We start from the raw sequence: 19,697 nt of genomic DNA on the forward strand, positions 1-19,697 counted from the left end.
CCTACTTGTCCCATTTCATTTTTAAGTCTTTGTGGACACATTGTGGGAACCCCTCCCATTCTTTGCCACTTATGTTACTTTATGCCAATTTATCTTTTGGTAATTAGTCACGCATTATTATGGTCGTGTTCTTCCTGCACTTTGCTTTAATTTGTCCATATATCTCTTTCTCCATCTCCTTGCCACTCTTTGGCAATCTATAATTTACTCTCAATATATAGTAAAAGTACCCTTCTTACTCAACTCTAACTCAATACATTAGGCCTTTTTACGATGTTTATATCATCCCTATGTTCTCATGTTGTAATTGAATCTTTGATTAACACAGCCACTCCTCCTCCCCTTTTCCTACTCCATCATTCCTGAATATTTTGTAACTTGGAATGTTCAACTCATAGTAGTGCCCAAGTTTCTGTTAATGTTATATCATACCCTTTTATCAATTTGTGCTTCTAGCTCACCAATTTTATTCACTATACTTTATGCATTTATATACATAAAACTCAAACCTGCCTCTGTCATGCTTATTTCAATAATTTCTTCTTCTGATTTCTACCTTATAAGCTTTCTGGTTTTTTGTTCTTTTATCATTCCTACATTCAGAAATTAGCTAATTTTTGACAACTCTCTTTCTTTATCCTTTTTCAATGTGAACCTATTTAGATTATGGTCACTATTTCCTAAATGTTCTCCGACCTTCAGGCTCTTTACGTGTACTGCTTCGATAAACAGAACTGGGACCAGCACTGAAACTTTCCTTGCTGACGTACAACATACTGATTAGGGACAAAGCCCTGGATGGATTCTAAAAACCCCATCCATTTTGACAACTAATCTTTGACTTATTCCAATTCATCTTACGATCGTTGAAGTACCATAGGGCTCGATTTTAGCACCCGCGATCGGGTGCGTTCCTGACGGGGGGGGGCTACGAAAATCGGGGATTCCTGGGGCGGATCGGGAGCCCGGCTCCAACCCGCCCCATTTCCAGGTTCCCCACTGACGCGCTGACATGCGCACGCAGCCCCCGCATGTGGGACTCCCGCCGGCAATTAAAGCCGATGGCGTGCCACTTAAGGTATTTATCTTGGTATTTCAGGTCGTTTAGAGACCTGATTAATGTGATATTTTAGGAGGGTTGGGATTTTGCAAACAACTGGGACTGTTCTCCGTACTGGGGGTAACACTCCCAGTTCAAATGGACGTGTTGCAGCCATCAGCCTGTGGCAGCTACAAAGGTCCATTTGACAGGTGGAGGGGGAGACCCTCACTCATTGCAGGAGGCCATTCTGTCACTTTGGACAAAGGTTTGGCCTCCACCACCCTCCTCCTAACAATAAAATTCACTAACTTGCACACTTACCCCGGTGTCCAGACACACGTACCTACCTTGCGGACCCCCTCAGATGTACATCTTCCGGATGGGGGCCGCCGTAGCTGCAGTCATGACCTCCTCGGAGGGCGAACAGCATCACCAGCCTCGCCGTCCACCTCTGACACGTGGAGCTCCACAACACAGTGCTGTAACACATCCATCTGCACAGCAGGAGGGAGGGCAACCACAGAGAGAGATGCGTCGCAGACGGCACTACCCTCGCCACAGGGTCCACAGGCCGAGGCTCAGCTTCCTGGACTCTCTGAGCAGCAGTGCACACGGAGGCTCAGAGTCACTCGACATGTAGTCGTGGACATCTGCAGCCTCCTTCACGCCGAGCTGCTCCCGGCTGGCCCGAGTACCATCTTCTTACCTGTCGCTGTCAAAGTCACCACTGCCCTCAACAACTTCTCCTCCACATCCTTCCAGGGTGCCACCGGGGACATCACCGACGTCTCTCAGTCGTCTGCACAAAACAGCCCTGCAAATACACCTACACCCACTCTGCAGTGACACAATGGGTGGCATCAGTTGTGGGTCTTCATTGTGATCCTCAGGAAAGGGCATTATTGCACAAACCAGACAAGATTCGCAAAGACGTGGCAGTAGTGGTGCCGATATAATATGTAATGTGAGTTGGTCAGAAATTCAATATAAGTAAAAACCATGACAAACCCTCAAACACCCTTGTGAATCCCCTTCATGCTCACGACACGTTTGCCTTACGCTGCCTTCTGCACATATGTGATGCATGCCCTGTGGCTGCAGCACAGGTAGTGGCAGGTTGAGTGCAGCTGACTGTGAAAGAGATGCACGAGAGGGTGAGTATGAGATAGAGCCATGAGATTGTATGAGGGTTGGGTTGAGTGGTAGTGGCGGGAAGAGTACTGGCGAGGTGAGTAAGTGCAGGTAAGATGAGGATGAGGTTTGAGTGGGTGTGAGGGGTGATGTGACAGAGTAGTGTTGGCAGTGCAGAAGGAGATGTGGGGTGGGGGCGGTGATGTGGCAGACTGAGTGTAGGGGAATGTGTAAGTGTACTCACTTTGGCTGACCTACTTAGGTCATTGCAGCGCCTCCTGCACTGTATGCAGGTGGGCGATATGTTGGTGGTGCAGGTGACCTCCTCTGCCACCTCGAGCCAGGCCGCTTCCTCCCGCCTGGGGGAAGATCTCTGTCCTCCCCCTCCTCCTCACCTTATCCAATAAGAGCTGGAGTGAGGCATCATTAAACCTGGGAGCAGCCTTCCCCTGGGCTGCTCCATGCTGTACTTTTTCCTATTTCTTGCAGCATCAGTCAGTGGAGGACTGCCCCTTTAAATAGAGCTCCTCCAGCTGACAGACCTTACTGCGCATGCGCAGTCCGCCCGCTGTGTAGCTTAGCAGCGGGGAACCCGGAACAAGAGGTAAGTGGATCCAATCAGCCTGCGATTGCGCGCGGGGCAGACTGATTTCACCGGGGACGTTACCCACGCACCCAATCGACCCCCCGCCGTGAACCCGCCGCCCTGGTAATATCGGGCCCATACTGTTACAATGCTTACGGTTACAAATCTCTCTAAATTGCCTAAAGATATCACTGCACTTCACAGAAATCCTAGTGTAAAGAATGCCCTCATTAACCAGGATCTCTATCTTTTGGGGATGGGAAGAGGACGTTGTGGCAAGATATGTGGAAATAAATAACACTCTAGTTTTAACTACAATGACTCAGTCGTCGAGTTGAATAAAGATGGGTATTTTTCTAACTGTAGTATTTGATCTGGCATGAAGTTCTTCACGAATTTGCTGAAGATGCCGTACGCTTGTAAATATCAGCAACTAGAAGTGAATTCTGTCCCTCACCCCATAACCGTAATGATGTGAACTTCAAAACAACTCTATTGGGAGTATTATCTTCAGGATAAGGCGAGCAGGAAGTGTCTAATTTGCATAAAAGCATTACACAAGTAATACAGTGTGAAACAATTTTGTGTTATCAACATCACTGGTGTGTAAACAAAAAGATCTGCTGTAAACGTCCATGAAGATGGTACCTCTAAAAAAAAAATGAAGCAAAATGGTAAAAATAACTTGATTTCTAGTTGAAGAGGAACACAATCTTTCCCTCACCTTCCCACAGCTGCAAACTTTGTGGTGCCACTGAAGGCCAGATAACAAGGCTGTTGGCTTCATAGAGGGGGTTAAAGTACTTCTCCAGCTCTTTTGGTCTATTCATCCATGACCACAGAGAGACTGTCTTCTGCTGAAGCTTCAGTTTTCGCCTGGAGTGTGAAGAGAAGAAAAATTATTTTCATTATCCTTTCTTCAAGAATAATCAAGTCAAACTACAGTGAAAGAATTCATATTTACCAGAGCTTCACCGTATTGAAAATATGAACTCAGTTCAGTCTTGATACATGAAACAGAATAATTTTAGCAGTTCCTATGCATTCCTGCTCATAAATCTTACTTTAGTATATTACTTTGTCACATCAGATATCTCAAACCTTTTTTCTGCTAAAGCCTCCTTTGAGCACCACTATCCATTTGATGATTATATGGCTGGAATTTCAAACAGGTGAATATGACTCTTTGTATTTAAGGGTACAGGATTTCAGTGCTGTGGAATAGCACTCTTGATCCACTTTTTGACACCCAAACACTGCCAGGTTAGGCAAATTGTGGACCAAATGCAGATTAAAGCTGCTACTGTTCAGTTCCAACAACTTGCTTCAACCTGAACTTCAATAGCATTCACAAGTGCATCACTCATCCTTCAACTTAATTCAAAACATTCAACTGATATTATATAAACATGACATTAGAGAAAAGTTCACTGAGCTTTACCCATTGAAATCCTAGGCACATAAATATGCCATGAAGATTATACATAGATGAAGAATGCTGTAATAGGAGAGAAGTTAGGAAACATTTCTGCACACAAAGGATGGTAGAAGTGTGGAACACACTCCCACAAAAAGCAGTAGATGCTAGCTCAATTAATAATTTTAAATCTGAGATAGATAGATTTTTGCTAGCCAAGGGTATTAAGGGATATGGAACCAAAGCGGGTGGATGGTGTTAGGATATAGATCACCCATGATCTCAGTGAATGGTGGAACAGGCTCGAGGGGCTGAATGACCTGCTCCTGTTCCTATGTTCCTAATAGTTGTTTTTGATGCAGTGTTGGATTGACAATTAAAATAGTTGCTTGTTGCAGCACTGTGCAATATTTTTGCATTATAAAATAGTTCTTATTTCATAATGTGTTTAATAAAAATTTCAAGGGAAATTCTGCAAGACCAGGCAGGACCTTAGAGTCAGTCATAGAGGTCATAGAGTCACCTTGTGAAAGATTCACTCACTGTACAGAAACTTTTATATCTTAACGAAATGACTCCCTCTGGTGGAAGGAGATAACCACATTTTCTTTTTACAGAGCCCTTGTGATGAACTTCAAAAGATCATAACCCAGAAAGACAGTTCAATGTACCAAAATTACAACATTCACTACCTTCCTCTTTCCCTGATAACAGCTGTTGTTTGTAGTACTGATCATACTTGGATCATATATTTGGTGAGCCTTCCAGCATTTGCTACATACCCTTTTACTGTATGAACCCAACAACAGCGAAGGTAAAAAGCTATTCTATTTCTTACCCTCAAAATCTCTAGATCTTCCATACAAACAATTTTAAAAAGGTATCAATTCAATCGGGAACAGATGGAACCATACTGTCTGCTTACACTGTATTTAAAAGGAAGACATTGCCTAAAGTAAAGTTGCTTGGATCAGGACTATGAACAGCTTTTTAAAAAATTCGTTCATGGGATGTGGGCGTCGATGGCGAGGCCGGTATTTATTGACCATCCTTAATTGCCCTTGAGAAGGTGGTGGTGAGTCGCCTTCTTGAACTGCTGCAGGCCATGTGGTGAAGGTGCTCCCACATTGCTGTTAGGAAGGGAGTTCCAGGATTTTGACCCAGCGATGAAGGAACGGCGATATATTTCCAAGTCGGGATGGTGGGTGACTTGGAGGGGAATGTGCAGGTGGTGTTGTTCCCATGTACCTGCTGCCCTTGTCCTTCTAGGTGGTAGAGGTCCTGGGTTTGGGAGGTGCTGTCAAAGAAGCCTTGGTGAGTTGCTGCAGTGCATCCTGTGGATGGTACACACTGCAGCCACGGTGTGCCAGTGGTGAAGGGGGTGAATATTTAGGGTCGTGGATGGGGTGCCAATCAAACATGCTGCTTTGTCCTGGACGGTGTCGAACTTCTTGAGTGTTGTTGGAGCTGCATTCATCCAGGCAAGTAGAGAGTATTCCATCACTCTCCTGACTTGTGCCATGCAGATGGTGGAAAGGCTTTGGGGAGTCAGGTGGTCAGTCACTCGCCGCAGAATACCCAGCCTCTGACCTGCTCTTGTAGCCACAGTATTTATATGGCTGGTCCAGTTAAGTTTCTGGTCAATGGTGATCCCCAGGATGTTGATGGTGCAGGATTCGACAATGGTAATGCCGTTGATTGTCAAGGGGAGGTGGTTAGACTCTCTCTTGTTGGAGATGGTCATTGCTTGGCACTTGTCTGGTGCAAATGTTACTTGCCACTTATCAGCCCAAGCATGGATGTTGTCCAGCTCTTGCTGTATGCGGGCACAGACTGCTTTATCATCTGAGAGGTTGCGAATGGAACTGACCATTTATTAATCATCAGCGAACATCCCCTTTTCTGACCTTATGATGGAGGGAAGGTCATTGATGAAGCAGCTGAAGATGGTTGGACCCAGGACACTGCCCTGAGGAACTCCTGCAGCAATGTCCTGGGGCTGAGGTGATTGGCCTCCAACAACCACTACCATCTTCCTTTGTGCTAGGTATGACTCCAGCCACTGGAGAGTTTTCCCCGATTCCCACTGACTTCAATTTTACTAGAGCTTCTTGGCGAGTGGTGGAAGCAGATTCAATCATGGCCTTCAAAAGGGAACTGGACAAGTACTTGAAACGAGAAAATATGCAGGGCTACAGGGATAGGGCAGGGGAGTGGGACCATCTAGATTGCTCGTGCATTGAGCCAGCGTGGACACGATGGGCCGATTGGCCTCCTTCCGTGCTGTATCCTTTCTATGATTCTAACTCCAATTCTGGAGGAAGCCATCCCATTAATAGTGGATGTGTAGACAGCACTGGATCTACAGATTACTGTGAAAGACTTCAACTAATATCACGATGGCACTGAAGGTGATGTCCTGCGGGAGGGGAGAAAAGCTTTGGCTCTAATCAGTGAAAGACGACAATGATAGTTGTCAAATGGTCACTGAGCAAACTTGCAAAGATTATGAATTTGAGGGTTTCTAAAAGTAAAGCCAATTTTTCCACTGCTATTTCATTTCTAATTTATTTCACTTCAAGCAATTTAAGAAAGGTTGGTTTTACAGTTCATGAATTTCTTGCAAATAGGGATGACAGATGAGAGAAATGGGGGGGCTTTTCAATACAACAGAAAAAGTTAAGAGGAGATCTGATAAGAGGTGTTCAAAATTCTGAGTGGTTTTGATAAAGTAAATAGGGAAAAACTATTTCCATTGGTCAGTGAGTTGGTTATTGGAGTGCATAAATTTAAGACCATCACCAAAAGAACAAAGGACAAGATTAGATTTTTTAAAATTTTTAAACGTAGAGGGTTGTTCTGACATGGAATATCCCACCAGAAACAATGGTGAAAGCAGAATACACGTAATAACTTTTTAAAAAGAAAAAAAGAAAAAGGAATGGAGAAAGGGCAGGGATTGAGACTGAAAGACTTTCACAGAGCCAGCACATGCAGATGGGCCAAATGGTCTTCTGCAGTGCTGTAAAATTCAATGGTCCAGAAATTGCTCGTAAAATAATGGCGATGCTAACAGCACTCACTGTTATTTCAGGGAAAACGGAAGAGCAAGTTCTGGAGAGTGCACAAGCACAGTCAAACGCGGAAATCTGGAAATTGCTCTAACTGATTCCCTGCTTCTCCAAAAGCTTCTATCCGGCTGGAATGAATGGACCAGCACAAACTTGTTCTCCTGCCCAGCAGGAAACTAACTAATCTCTCCAGAAAAAAGGTACACTGAGTTATATCAGGTCTAAACTAACTTAACGGCACGGTAAGTATTAATGACCGCCAAACCACCTCTCTGGCACTGAAAATTAATTCTTAAAAATGTGGAGTCTTATTACTCTCGACATGAATTGTTGTTGGCCATTTTAAAAAAATGTTTAATTTAAAATTTTTATTTTTTTTACTTTTTCTTTCTGTCTCTTATCTGTCTTTTAATCTTACCTTCTATTTCGCTTTCTCCAACTGATTTTAAAATTGAATTTACTGTTGTAGCTTTTACTTCCTGGTTCTGACTGCGTGGCTTGTCAAGGATGCTTCAAGCTGATTGGTTGAGGGGAGAGAGAGAGCCTTTCCCCACTCACAGCTGACAGAAGCCAGAGAGATTGCTGCATTTTTGCAGCTCACCACACAAGCAAGTTGGCGCCAGTAGCTTGCGAATAGTTTATGGGTGCGTTTATAACTAGTGAGCGGCAGGCGAAGTTCGTTTGCCATTCAGCGCAATTTCTGGGCCAATGATTCTAGTTTTCATTTTTGTATCCATATATAATACTGACCCACACAGGCTCACACATTTTTGCGTAATTCTGTGGGGGGAAAGTAATTCTAATATTCTAACATTTACAATAGTTCTGACAAATATTACAACTATAATTGTTAAAGGGAGCATATCCAAGTTACAGCAAAATACAAATATATCAATCTACAATTTTTTTTTTTACATAGACATCAAACGCAATTGCAGCCATTCCAAAACTACTGAATCCATCAAGAATTCTTATTTATAACTTTCAAAACACAATGGTTACAAAATATATTCTAAACAGAATTGGGTCAAATTCAGAAATCCACAAACATCACTGATTACAGTCACACAACTAAAAACATGCAATCCATGGTAGCCCTATAGACAGTACACCATGATTACAAGTTTGAATCCCACCCTCAATTAGCATTTAAACTCACTGGTCCTCATCCAATGAGTTTCAATAGGTCTTGGGCAGGCTAGGTGGAATACATCACAATGGGAAAAGAAAACTGGAAAAGCCAAGCCCACTCTGTATAAACGTACTGACAGCTTGGTCACCAAAATTGGAGAAATTGGACTTTCCGACTCTCATAGTTGAAGGAGAATGTGACACTAGGAGACAGCAGAAGATGAAGAAGAAATCATCCCAGAAAAGAGAGAGTAACAAAACATTTCTATCTCCAGTGACAATGGCAGCTTTACCAACCTTTCATTTTCATTGTTGCCCAAGAAGGTTCCAAATTGGGAAGCATAAGCATGTTCAAACAACACGATTAGGAACTGTTCATTAAATTCAAATGAACATGGGAATTGGCGCTGGATCTGCCAGCAACAATCAAGGAAGAGGAGAAACGTAGGAGCTTCATTCTTCTGCTTAGAATTGGAATAGGCCGACTGAGCACATCGCTGCTGGAATGGATGACCAGCCTGGAAGAAATAAACCAATTTGAATATCAGTTTTTCTGGGGAGGGGCAAGTGGGAAATGGGAATAAAACACTGAAAAAAAATTTCCATACGGGAGATGATCATGACACTGAGCAACTGGTGCCCACTTTGAACACGAACTGAACTTTCCAATACTAGCCTCAAAAGCATGGCGAGTTGTATACTATTTTATTGAGTATGCTGTTATCCATAACAGGTGTCTTACATAGAATTCATTAATCACCTCATTTCCATACTTTTATTGTACATGAAGATATTCTGTACAATTGCAGAGATCAACCTGAAGGAAATGTAAACCACTATACTTGTATTTCTGTAATAGTGGGTTTGGAAAGCTAATTCAAATTAGAAAAAAAAAGATTTAAGATGTTTCACAGTTGAAAGAGATTCCTACATTTAAAAAAATTGTAGAATCATGGACCCGTCTGTCCTCCCCCTCCCCAACCCCAGAAATGTGCAGTAAAAGTGTGAGAATGATTAGATTTCTGCCTTTATCGTTCCCTCTTTTTGGACTTTTAAGGTAAATTATTAGCATGTCATATGCTGCCTTTTGGGAAAGTTTTACAAAAAGACATTGTTCTGACAATTTGTTAATTCATGGGGGGGGGGGCGGGGGGCACAGCAGGGGCAGCAGAAAGAGAAGACGAAGACAAACCCTCTCTAAAGTCACAGTTCTTTTGAACAGATCAATATCAAGCACCAAATCAACTTCTATCTACGGACATTTTCCTTCAATGCGTAAAAGTAGCTTATACAATGATCAAATTCAAGTTCTTCTAACTCCCTTTAATTGTGACCCAACCCTCAGTAAAACAATATTAACGAATTCGTTATTCTGGTCATGTCTTCTAAAATTAAGACCATATCATTAGCAAAGTAGCCAAATGAGATCTATCCAGTTTCTAGCACTTACCTGTAACCATTCACGCTCAATTAAGGCCTCAAAACCATTAATTGTTCTGGACTGTGGATCTAGGATAATGTGGGCGAGAGAGGTGACTTGCAAAGTGGAGTCAATCCCTTCACTGCCATGAACCAATACAGACGCACCTTCCCTAAAACAGGAACAACAGTGTCAACGCTGTCAATATATGCTGAGAAACAGTATAGTTTGTAGTATGAATTATCTTAAGGAAAGAGGTTGTATACCACTGGTCCATTCCCATTGTGCTCTAAAACCACCAAATTACTTCCTCCTGTGGTTGGTATAAAGTAAGCTATGATTCCAAATAAAGTATGTGTTTCTGTGCTAAAATAAAACACTAACCTAACCTCTGCTAGTAAAGATCCCAAGTAAAATTAAATCGACAGCCTCAAACTAGTTTTTTGTAAACTCAAACTGTATGACATGACATTACACACTGGCACAGGTGCGAGAAATTAAAATTCATTGAGGCCCACAATGGTATGTTCTTCTGAACGGCTAATGGCACATTGTTGGGACAGTAATACCGTATTTTGATTTGTCTGTGTGTGCATTCTGAAAGCAGCTTTATTTGTTGCTGCAAATGTAATGGTTTCTTACGTCAATAGATGATTATTGAAAACATATACATTGATAATCACAATTAGAATCAGGAAAAATAGCAACTATTACAGACTAAATGGTTACACATGGACGACAAGAATGAATGAATGGAGTTGAATTTATCACACCTCTTTGCATCCGAAGTGCTTCACATAATGAATTAAGTAGTCACAGTTGTGAGAACAAATTTGGCAGTCACTTTGTGCACATCAAAAGAACGCTCTATGAAAAGTGTAGTTCTATTATTTAAAAAAAATCATGCTTAAGTGTTTTAAAATATTTAATGATTTTAAATGTAACTGAAGTGAATTAGACTTTTTATACCATTACACCTCTCTATATTACTGTAGTACAATATTGTACAATCCCCATCAACCAATCATATGCCAGAATTTCAACCAGATGCTAGAGGCTACTGTTCCTTCAATCATATTCCAGAACGAGAAACCAATCAAATCAGGGAAACATGTAACCAGGGACTAATCAGAACCATCTACATAGCATCATTTCTGATGCGTTATTTTTGTTCATAGCCAATTTACAGTATACAGCTACCAATACAGTTCCTCACCCACCTCACTAAGTCCCTGAAATTGTTACTTAATACCCAAAGAAAATTACAAATCTCATCCCTTCCCCATTCCACAACCAGCACAATGTATCCTGCCAGTCCCCTGAACACCTTGGACTCCAGGTACTCATCCTCTTTCCTATTTGATTCCCTACATATAAAAGGTCAATCTAACAAGGCTCATATAAAGTTGCTGCTACAAACTAACTGGTCACTTCAAAAAAATATATATTTTTGAGCTAGCTTTATTGAGATGCTTCATTGGGCTATGCTACATCACACAACCCACAGGGTTTGTAGAAAAATTTAATCTGAGGACGTTAGATCACATATATACTTGGGTAGCACAGCACAATGATAGGGTAGGGTACATTCCCAGGCAGGAGGCTTATGTTAAGCCAGAAGGTTGACTCATTGGACAAAGTTTGGGCCAGTTATGGTTCAATTAGCTGCTGATCCCAGGCCCTATTGCACTTCGTAAAGGGAGGAGCAGTATTAACCAAGTGGTTTGGATCATGGGTTTTGGACACAATACACCGGCAATAGCACTAAAGCCACGTAACATACACAGACAAGTCCTTACCTGTCTATACACTGTGCAGCCAGGCAAGCAGTGGTTAATATTTCTTTAATGTGGGTCAGCCAGCTGGAAGCTTCCAATTTGCTGAGCCACCTATCCATGCTGTGTGATTGGTCATTGGAAGCTTCAACCAATTTAATTAAACTCTCCTGAAGAATGTGGTACCTGGTAATAAATGCAGTACAAGTTAGCATGTATGTTTCTTATACTCAGGATATAAGACAGTAATATGTTAGGCACTTTAAAGATCAGTGTTAAAGATATTTTTGCATAACAGTTCAATCCTGAAAAGATCAGCATCAAAAAATTAATTCTCTATACTTTCCTCACACCTTTATTTGTAAGCCAGTAAGCAATAGGGCTTAAAGAGTAAACTTCCTGTCAGACATTTTCCAGCATGAACCACTTGTCAGAACGTGTTGGAGAACATCAGAGGTCAATTCCATAAAATTTTCCATCCTTGCCTCAAAAAGCACACTTTAGGCACTATATATTTATAGTGCCTGTTTCAGGACAGCAGTGGGACTGGGCTCTCAACCATCACTTTCGCACAATTATAATTCCAACTGGCACCATTCTCCATCAGACACCAGGTAGAAGCAGAGTTGGCAGTAGCTCCTAAGACCGTAGACCTCAACTACCGCTGGAACAAGGCAACCCTGCACATTTATATTACTAACTGTAGCCAATAAGAAAAATATACATTTGCTGTTGGCTATTGTTTTTAAAAAGTAAAAACACCTTTTGATCCACTCAACACTGATGTTGGGCAGTCTAACTGAGCCTGGATTTTACTTGATATGGAATCAATAGTACAAAAACCACATCCTACCACACCCAATAATGTATCTATAATGCTGCACTCCAGATCCGGACTCCCATTGAGCAATATCACAGAAGATCTGCTATTTTAAATATTTGTTTTCTTCATGTCTACAAGTTTCATGCTGAAAGGAGCCATTTTATCATTAATAAGCCTCAGTTATACTTTGTCACCCCCCAACCAGGTTATTCACACTAACATGCCAAAGAGTATTTTAGTCTTATATTTTCCCATGAGCCTAACTGTAATTAGTTTTAGTTTTTCACTGTGACCAGAATAACGGAATGGTGTGTGTTTTAGATATATCCGTTAATGAGGCGATTGGGAGCCTGCTAATCAGAATGATTGTTTCATCCTTCCAGCTTTTATAATTCCTTTAAAAATTTTTAGTTAGAAATGTACAAATAAGTGGATGCATAATATATAAAAAGCAATCTTAAAATGAGTCTTCCTTTATGCAACTCGAGTACAAATTTGCAACAAAAAAGTTTGAAGAAGGGCTTAAACATTTCCAGTGTCGACTGCTACATTCGACAATTTATTTAATTTACACAAGACTGACTACACAAGATGATTATGCACATTGATCATGACTACACAAGTGACTCATTCAGATCTGACAATGATTACACAAGTGACTCAGATATGGATCACATGCCTCAAGGGTTTTCATGATCAATATGCTAAGCTAAGTAGATGAAAATTGCATAATTCCCAACACAAGCACCAAAGGGAGGTTTCACACTATTACATAATTAATATAGATAGATGTACATTAGCCTGAGGCTATAACTGAAAATGTCTTCTAAAAGACAAAATCACTTTTTGTCTATTATATGTAACCTTACTAAGTGTACAGCATTATTAATGACAAAACGGTTAGGGTTAAGCTTCAAAGCCTTCAAATCCAAACCAGGAGAATTTGTATGTGTTCTTGGAATGTAGATGGGAGCAGAAAGTTGCAAAGGGACATTGACAGAATAAGTGAGTGGGCAAAACTGTGGCAGATGGTGTTCAAAGTGGGAAATTGTGAAGTCATCCACTTTGGACCCAAGAAAGATAGATCAGAGTATTTTCTAATGACAATTAAACAATTAACGGGAGGAGGGGGCTCTGTAAATAATCCCCTTCTTTAATAATGGCAGAGTCAGCACGTGAGTGCAAAAGACAAGGCTGAAGCGTTTGCAACCATCTTCAGCCAGAAGTGCCGAGTGGATGATCCATCTCGGCCTCCTCCCTAACATCACAGAAGCCAGACTTCAGCCAATTCGATTCACTCCACGTGATATCAAGAAACGGCTGAGTGCATTGGATACAGCAAAGGCTATGGGCCCCGACAACATCCCGGCTGTAGTGCTGAAGACTTGTTCTCCAGAACTGGCTGCGCCTCTAGTCAAGCTGTTCCAGTACAGCTACAACACTGGCAACTACCAGACAATGTGGAAAATTGCCCAGGTATGACCTGTCCACAAAAAGCAGGACAAATCTAATCCGGCCAATTACCGCCCCATCAGTCTACTCTCAATCATCAGCAAAGTGATGGAAGGTGTCGTCGACAGTGCTATCGAGCGGCACTTACTCACCAATAACCTGCTCACCGATGCTCAGTTTGGGTTCCGCCAGGACCACTCGGCTCCAGACCTCATTACAGCCTTGGTCCAAACATGGACAAGACAGCTCAATTCCAGAGGTGAGGTGAGAGTGACTGCCCTTGACATCAAGGCAGCATTTGACCGAGTGTGGCACCAAGAGGCCCTAGTAAAATTGAAGTCAATGGGAATCAGGGGGAAAACTCTCCAGTGGCTGGAGTCATACCTAGAACAAAGGAAGATGGTAGTTGTTGGAGGCCAATCATCTCAGCCCCAGGACATTGCTTCAGGAGTTCATCAGGGCAGTGTCCTAGGCCCAACCATCTTCAGCTGCTTCATCAATGACCTTCCCTCCATCATAAGGTCAGAAATGGGGATGTTTGCTGATGATTGCACAGTGTTCAGTTCCATTCGCAACCCCTCAGATAATGAAGCTGTCCATGACAGCATGCAGCAAGACCTGGACAACATCCAGGCTTGGGCTCATAAGTGGCAAGTAACATTCGTGCCAGACAAGTGCCAAGCAATGACCATCTCCCCTTGACATTCAACAGCATTACCATCGCTGAATCCCGCACCATCAACATCATGGGGGTCACCATTGACCAGAAACTTAACTGGACCAGCCATATAAATACTGTGGCTACAAGAGCAGGTCAGGGGCTGGGTATTCTGCGGCAAGTGACTCACCTCTTGACTCCCCAAAGCCTTTCCACCATCTACAAGGCACAAGTCAGGAGCGTGGTGGAATCCTCTCCACTTGCCTGGATGAGTGCAGCTCCAGTAACACAAGAAGCTCGACACCATCCAGGACAAAGCAGCCCGCTTGATTGGCACCCCATCCACCACCCTAATCATTCACTCCCTTCACCACCGGCGCACCGTGGCTGCAGAGTGTACCATCCACATGATGCACTGCAGCAACTCGCCAAGGCTTATTCGACCGCACCTCCCAAACCCACAACCTCTACCAGCTAGAAGGACAAGGGCAGCAGGCACATGGGAACAACACCCCCTGCACGTTACCCTCCAAGTCACACACCATTCCGACTTGGAAATATATCGCTGTGTCAAAATCCTGGAACTCCCTTAATAGCACTGTGGGAGAACCTTCACCACACGGACTGCAGCAGTTCAAGAAGGTTGCTCACCACCACCTTCTCAAGGGCAATTAGGAATGAGCAATAAATGCTGGCCTCGCCAGCGACCCCCACTTCCCATGAACGAATAAAAAAAAGTATTTTCTAAATGGCGAGAATCTAGGAATTGTGGATGAGCAGAGAGATTTAAGGGTCCAAGAATCACATCCAAAAATCACTAAAAGCTACTGGACAGGTACAATAAATAGTTAAAAAGGCTAATGGAATCTCAAGATGGCTAGAATACAAAGGGATGGAAGTTATGTTAGAGCTGTACAAAGCTCAGATTAGAACCCATATGGATTACTGCATTCAGTTCTGGGCAGCGCACCTCAGGAAGGGTATACTGGCCTTGGAGGGGGTGTAGCGCAGATTAATCAGAATGACACAGGAGCTAAAAGGGTTAAATTATGAGGACAGGTTGCATAAACCAGGCTGGTATTCCCTTGAATATAGAAGATCTAACTGAAGTGTTTAAGATGATTGAAGGATTTGATAGGGTAGGTAGAGAGAAACTATTTCCTCTGGTAGGGAGAACCCAGAATAAGGGGGCATAACCTTAAAATTAGGAACTGGGCCATTCAGAGCTGATGTCAGAAAGCACTTCACACAAGGGGCAGTGGAAATCTGGAACACTCTCCCCCAAAAAGCTGCTGAGACTAGGTCAACTGAAAATTTCCAAACCGAGTTTGATAGATTTTTGTTAGGCAAGGGTACAAAGGGTTATGGAACCAAGGCAGGGACATGGAGTTAAGATATAGGTTAGTCATGATCTAATTGAATGGCGGAACAGGCTCGAGAGGCTGAATGGCCTACTCCTGTCGTGGGTGGGGGGGTTAGGGGGAAAACATCAGCGAGACATTGTCGTGCAGGTGGCATCGTTTGAAATGTAGGTTTATTTATTTTACATTGTAAAACATTATTTTATTTCATTTATTTACTTTATTTTTCATTGAACTGGCCCTTCAATTAAAAGCCGTGGGGAAAGCCGCCCCGTTAAGTTTAAAATTGTTTTAAGTGGCCAATATGTAAGAAATAAAGTAACTTAAGTACCTGAGGTACATTTGCTTGTTTAAATATCATCCCGCCGGCGGGTTCGGGAACGGTGCGCGCGCCCAGATGCGTCTGTATGAAACTCGGAAGTCAGCAAGTTGGATTTGGGATTTGTCCCCGCTCCGGATTTTAGCAATTTTCTTTGCCCCCCTCGCCTCCAACGCACCCGGACTTGCATTTCAAAATTGAGCCCCGTGTTATTATTTGAAGTTTACAATTACACGGAAAAAGGTATATAGCAGATAATCAGCGATACAGTGTTTGACTTACACAATACTTTACACTGTCTTGAAAATAATTAAATGCCCAAAATCTTTTCGCCTTTTTCAGAATCTTTTAATCAACACTTTGGTCAACATACATGGACTCTTTTTTGCTTCATGGAGTCCAAGTCACTGACATGGAAACACCATTGAAACAGTTCTTTGGTACAAGGCAAACAATCAAGCTATTAATCCATTTTACCATTCAGGTATGTCTAAGGTTTCTGGTCTTCTGTGGTCTTCAGCTTTTGATGTTTAACTTGCATGTCAAATAGCTCAAATGTTCCCAGACAGCTTGGCATTAATAGGAGACTGCAAGCTCAGAAACATTGGAGAATTGCTGATGCAATTAACTTGCAACTGAGACTGCTGTGGAGAACCACCTGGTAACATATCCTTGAAATCCACAGCAACTTCTATATAAAATGCATATTGTCGCCCTCCTTGACACAGACAAAAGAATTATTTTCAGAAAGCAACCAAGTTCCTTTCAAGTTGACAATATATTGGCCCATCTAAAATTTCAAACAAATTAGGTATTATACGTAGACTTTATAATATCTCGTTGCTGGTGGTAACTTGGAGGAACTTAGCCATGAATCATAATTTGCTGGATTTCACTGACCAAGTCAGATTATTTAATTAATAATTATCTCCATTATGTAGACTCAGCCAAAGATTATTTCATTAATTTGGTTGATTCCATTCACTCAGACAGAAATTATAATTCACTGGATTGCATCGATTAATAGAATCAAAATGGTTACAGCACAGAAGGAGGCCATTCGGCCGATCGAGCCTGTGCCAGCACTTTAAGAGCAATCCAGTTAGTCCCACTCCCACACCCTTTCCCCATATCCCTGCAAATGTTTTCCCTTTAAATATTTATCCAATTCCTTTTTGAAAGCCACGAATGAATCTGTTTCCACCACCCTTTTAGGTCGTACATTCCAGATTATAACCACTCACTGTGTAAATAAGTTTTTCCACAGGTCGCCTTTAATTCTTTTGCCAATCACCTTAAATCTGTGTCCTCTGGTTCTTGACCCTTCCACCAATGGGAACAGTATCTCTATTTACTTTTATCTAAACCCTTCATGACTTTGAATGCTTCCATCAAATCTCCTCTTAACCTTCTCTGCTCTAAAGAGAACAATCCCAGCTTCTCCAGTCTATCCATGTAACTGAAGTCTTACATCCCGGGAACCAATCTAGCAAAATCTTTCCTACACCCTCTCTAAGGCCTTCACATCCTTTCTAAAATGTGGTGCCCAGAATTGGACACTGCTCCAAATGAAGCCTAACCAGAGTTTTATAAAGGTTGAACATAACTTCCTTGCTTTTGTACTCTATGCCTCTATTTATAAAGCCCAGGATCCCATATGCTTTTTTAACCGCTTTCTCAACCTGCCCTGTCACCGTCAAAGATTAGTGCACATGTACTGCCAGGTCTCTCTCTTCCTGCACCGCCTTTAGAATTGTACCATTTAGTTTATATTGTCTCTCCTCATTCTTCCTGCCAAAATTTATCACTTTGAACTTCTCTGCATTAAATTTCATCTGCCATGTGTCCATCCATTCCACAAGTCTGTCTATGTCCTCTTGAAATCTATCACTATCCTCCTCACTGTTTACAACCCTTCCAAGTTTGTCATCTGCAAATTTTGAAATTATGCCCTATACACCCAAGTCCAAGTCATTAATATAGATCAAAAAATAAGACATTGTATAATTATTTCACTGGATTCCATGACTGAACCACAGATTATTCAGCAGTGGGCACCAAGAGCAAATTTGAGCTATTTAAATCAATATACATTCTGGCAGTAGGGCCAATTTCAGGGGGCATTTTACATTTGCCTGAGGGGCCATCAGGAACCATTTTTATATAGATATAGATAGAAGCAGGGAGCAGGCTGATGAGAACAGACCCAAGCCATTTCAATTCATTTTCTAAAGCAGTGGGATGAGAGGTTAATTCATAGAGACATTCTGCACTGAAAAAGACCAGACATATTGGCAGCAGGGCCTGAAAGCAGACAATGGAAATTTCAGAAGCGGGCACTTTGAAGTTTGACAGCTGGCTAGAGGGAGCCATTTTAATTCATGAATAAAGCATTGGGACTGTAGGGAGTGTGCCCAGAGACCAGAGCAGAGCAATTTAAATCCACAAAAAGCAGCAGGGCCGGGGGAAGAGAGCAGACCACAGGGAAAAAGAGCAGGCATTTTGGCAAAAGGACCAGAGAGAGTGGGGTGCCGAGAACAGGGCCATTCATAAAAAGCAGCAGGAATGGAAGGAAGGAACAGGGTGCAGGCCTAGTCATTTTAATTCATCGAAGGAATTTTCAAGAGCAGATGGAAAGTTTGTTAATCATGTTTTCAATAAAGTTTAGTGGTTTCTTTTGCTGTCCTGATGTGCATTTTCTGCAGTTAGCACAGTAGATGGGAGATGAGCAAGGAAGGTGCAACAGCACTGCCTAGTGTTGAGGCCTACAATTACAGTGTGATAGTCAAAACTGACAGACTTTTCTCATTACAAGTGTTGGTTGACATAAAAAGCAAAAATAGTTCCACAGGAAGTAAGGTTAATGTAGACAGGAAGTGCATGCCATATGGAAGACTTAATACTGCATATATTATGCTGAATGAAACACGATGGGTCTCTGCTATGATCACAATTTTCCTTCATTAATTACCAGCAAATGGACTCAACAGGTTCCAGAGCTGGAGAGTTGATGTTTTGCTTAGTGAAATCCTGGTAGAGAATCTACTGAATTACTTTTCAAATGATTAAAATTCTAATTTTGATCGAAAACTTACATATTCTCTAAATCTGATTCCCAGACTTCCATTAAAAGCAGAATACTCTGTGGCACACTATCAAGCATGAACAGATTATGGATATAAAAATCAGTAATAAACTGAACTGCTGTGGTTTTCGCTTACCTCTCTATGGACTTGTGAATTCGTCTCCACTGAGGGTAATGTGCTTCCTGTTCAAAGCCACCTCCTTTGGCTCTGGCCTGCTGAGCAGCATTAATTGATCTGGTGTCAATGATATAACCACGTTTTCCTGCTCGCAGAGTGGCATTAATCAATTTCTCATCTTCCTTACACCGTCTTCCATTGGTTCCAGTCAATGGCTGCGCACTGTGCATCATTACCTAAAAATTTGTTTCATTAATGAAAAATGAAAGAATGGCTATGTTCACATAAATAATCTGAGTTTAGCACCA

The 19,697-nt window shown here is 42.1% G+C and overlaps 1 protein-coding gene across 1 annotated transcript in view; it reads right to left on the reverse strand.

Moving 5' to 3' along the window:
- Window positions 1-19,697, reverse strand: part of mtmr9 (myotubularin related protein 9) — a 65,800-nt gene that overhangs the window by 14,797 nt on the left and 31,306 nt on the right. The window contains exons 5-9 of the mRNA XM_067984462.1: window positions 19,408-19,625; window positions 11,598-11,759; window positions 9,829-9,970; window positions 8,676-8,896; window positions 3,484-3,635 (exon numbers count right to left, since the gene is read on the reverse strand). Coding sequence (XP_067840563.1) covers window positions 3,484-3,635; window positions 8,676-8,896; window positions 9,829-9,970; window positions 11,598-11,759; window positions 19,408-19,625 — 895 coding nt within the window. The remainder of the gene's footprint in view (window positions 1-3,483; window positions 3,636-8,675; window positions 8,897-9,828; window positions 9,971-11,597; window positions 11,760-19,407; window positions 19,626-19,697) is intronic.

The sequence above is a fragment of the Heptranchias perlo genome, chromosome 5 (genome assembly GCF_035084215.1).
Source record: "Heptranchias perlo isolate sHepPer1 chromosome 5, sHepPer1.hap1, whole genome shotgun sequence".
Taxonomy (NCBI): Eukaryota; Metazoa; Chordata; class Chondrichthyes; order Hexanchiformes; family Hexanchidae; genus Heptranchias; species Heptranchias perlo.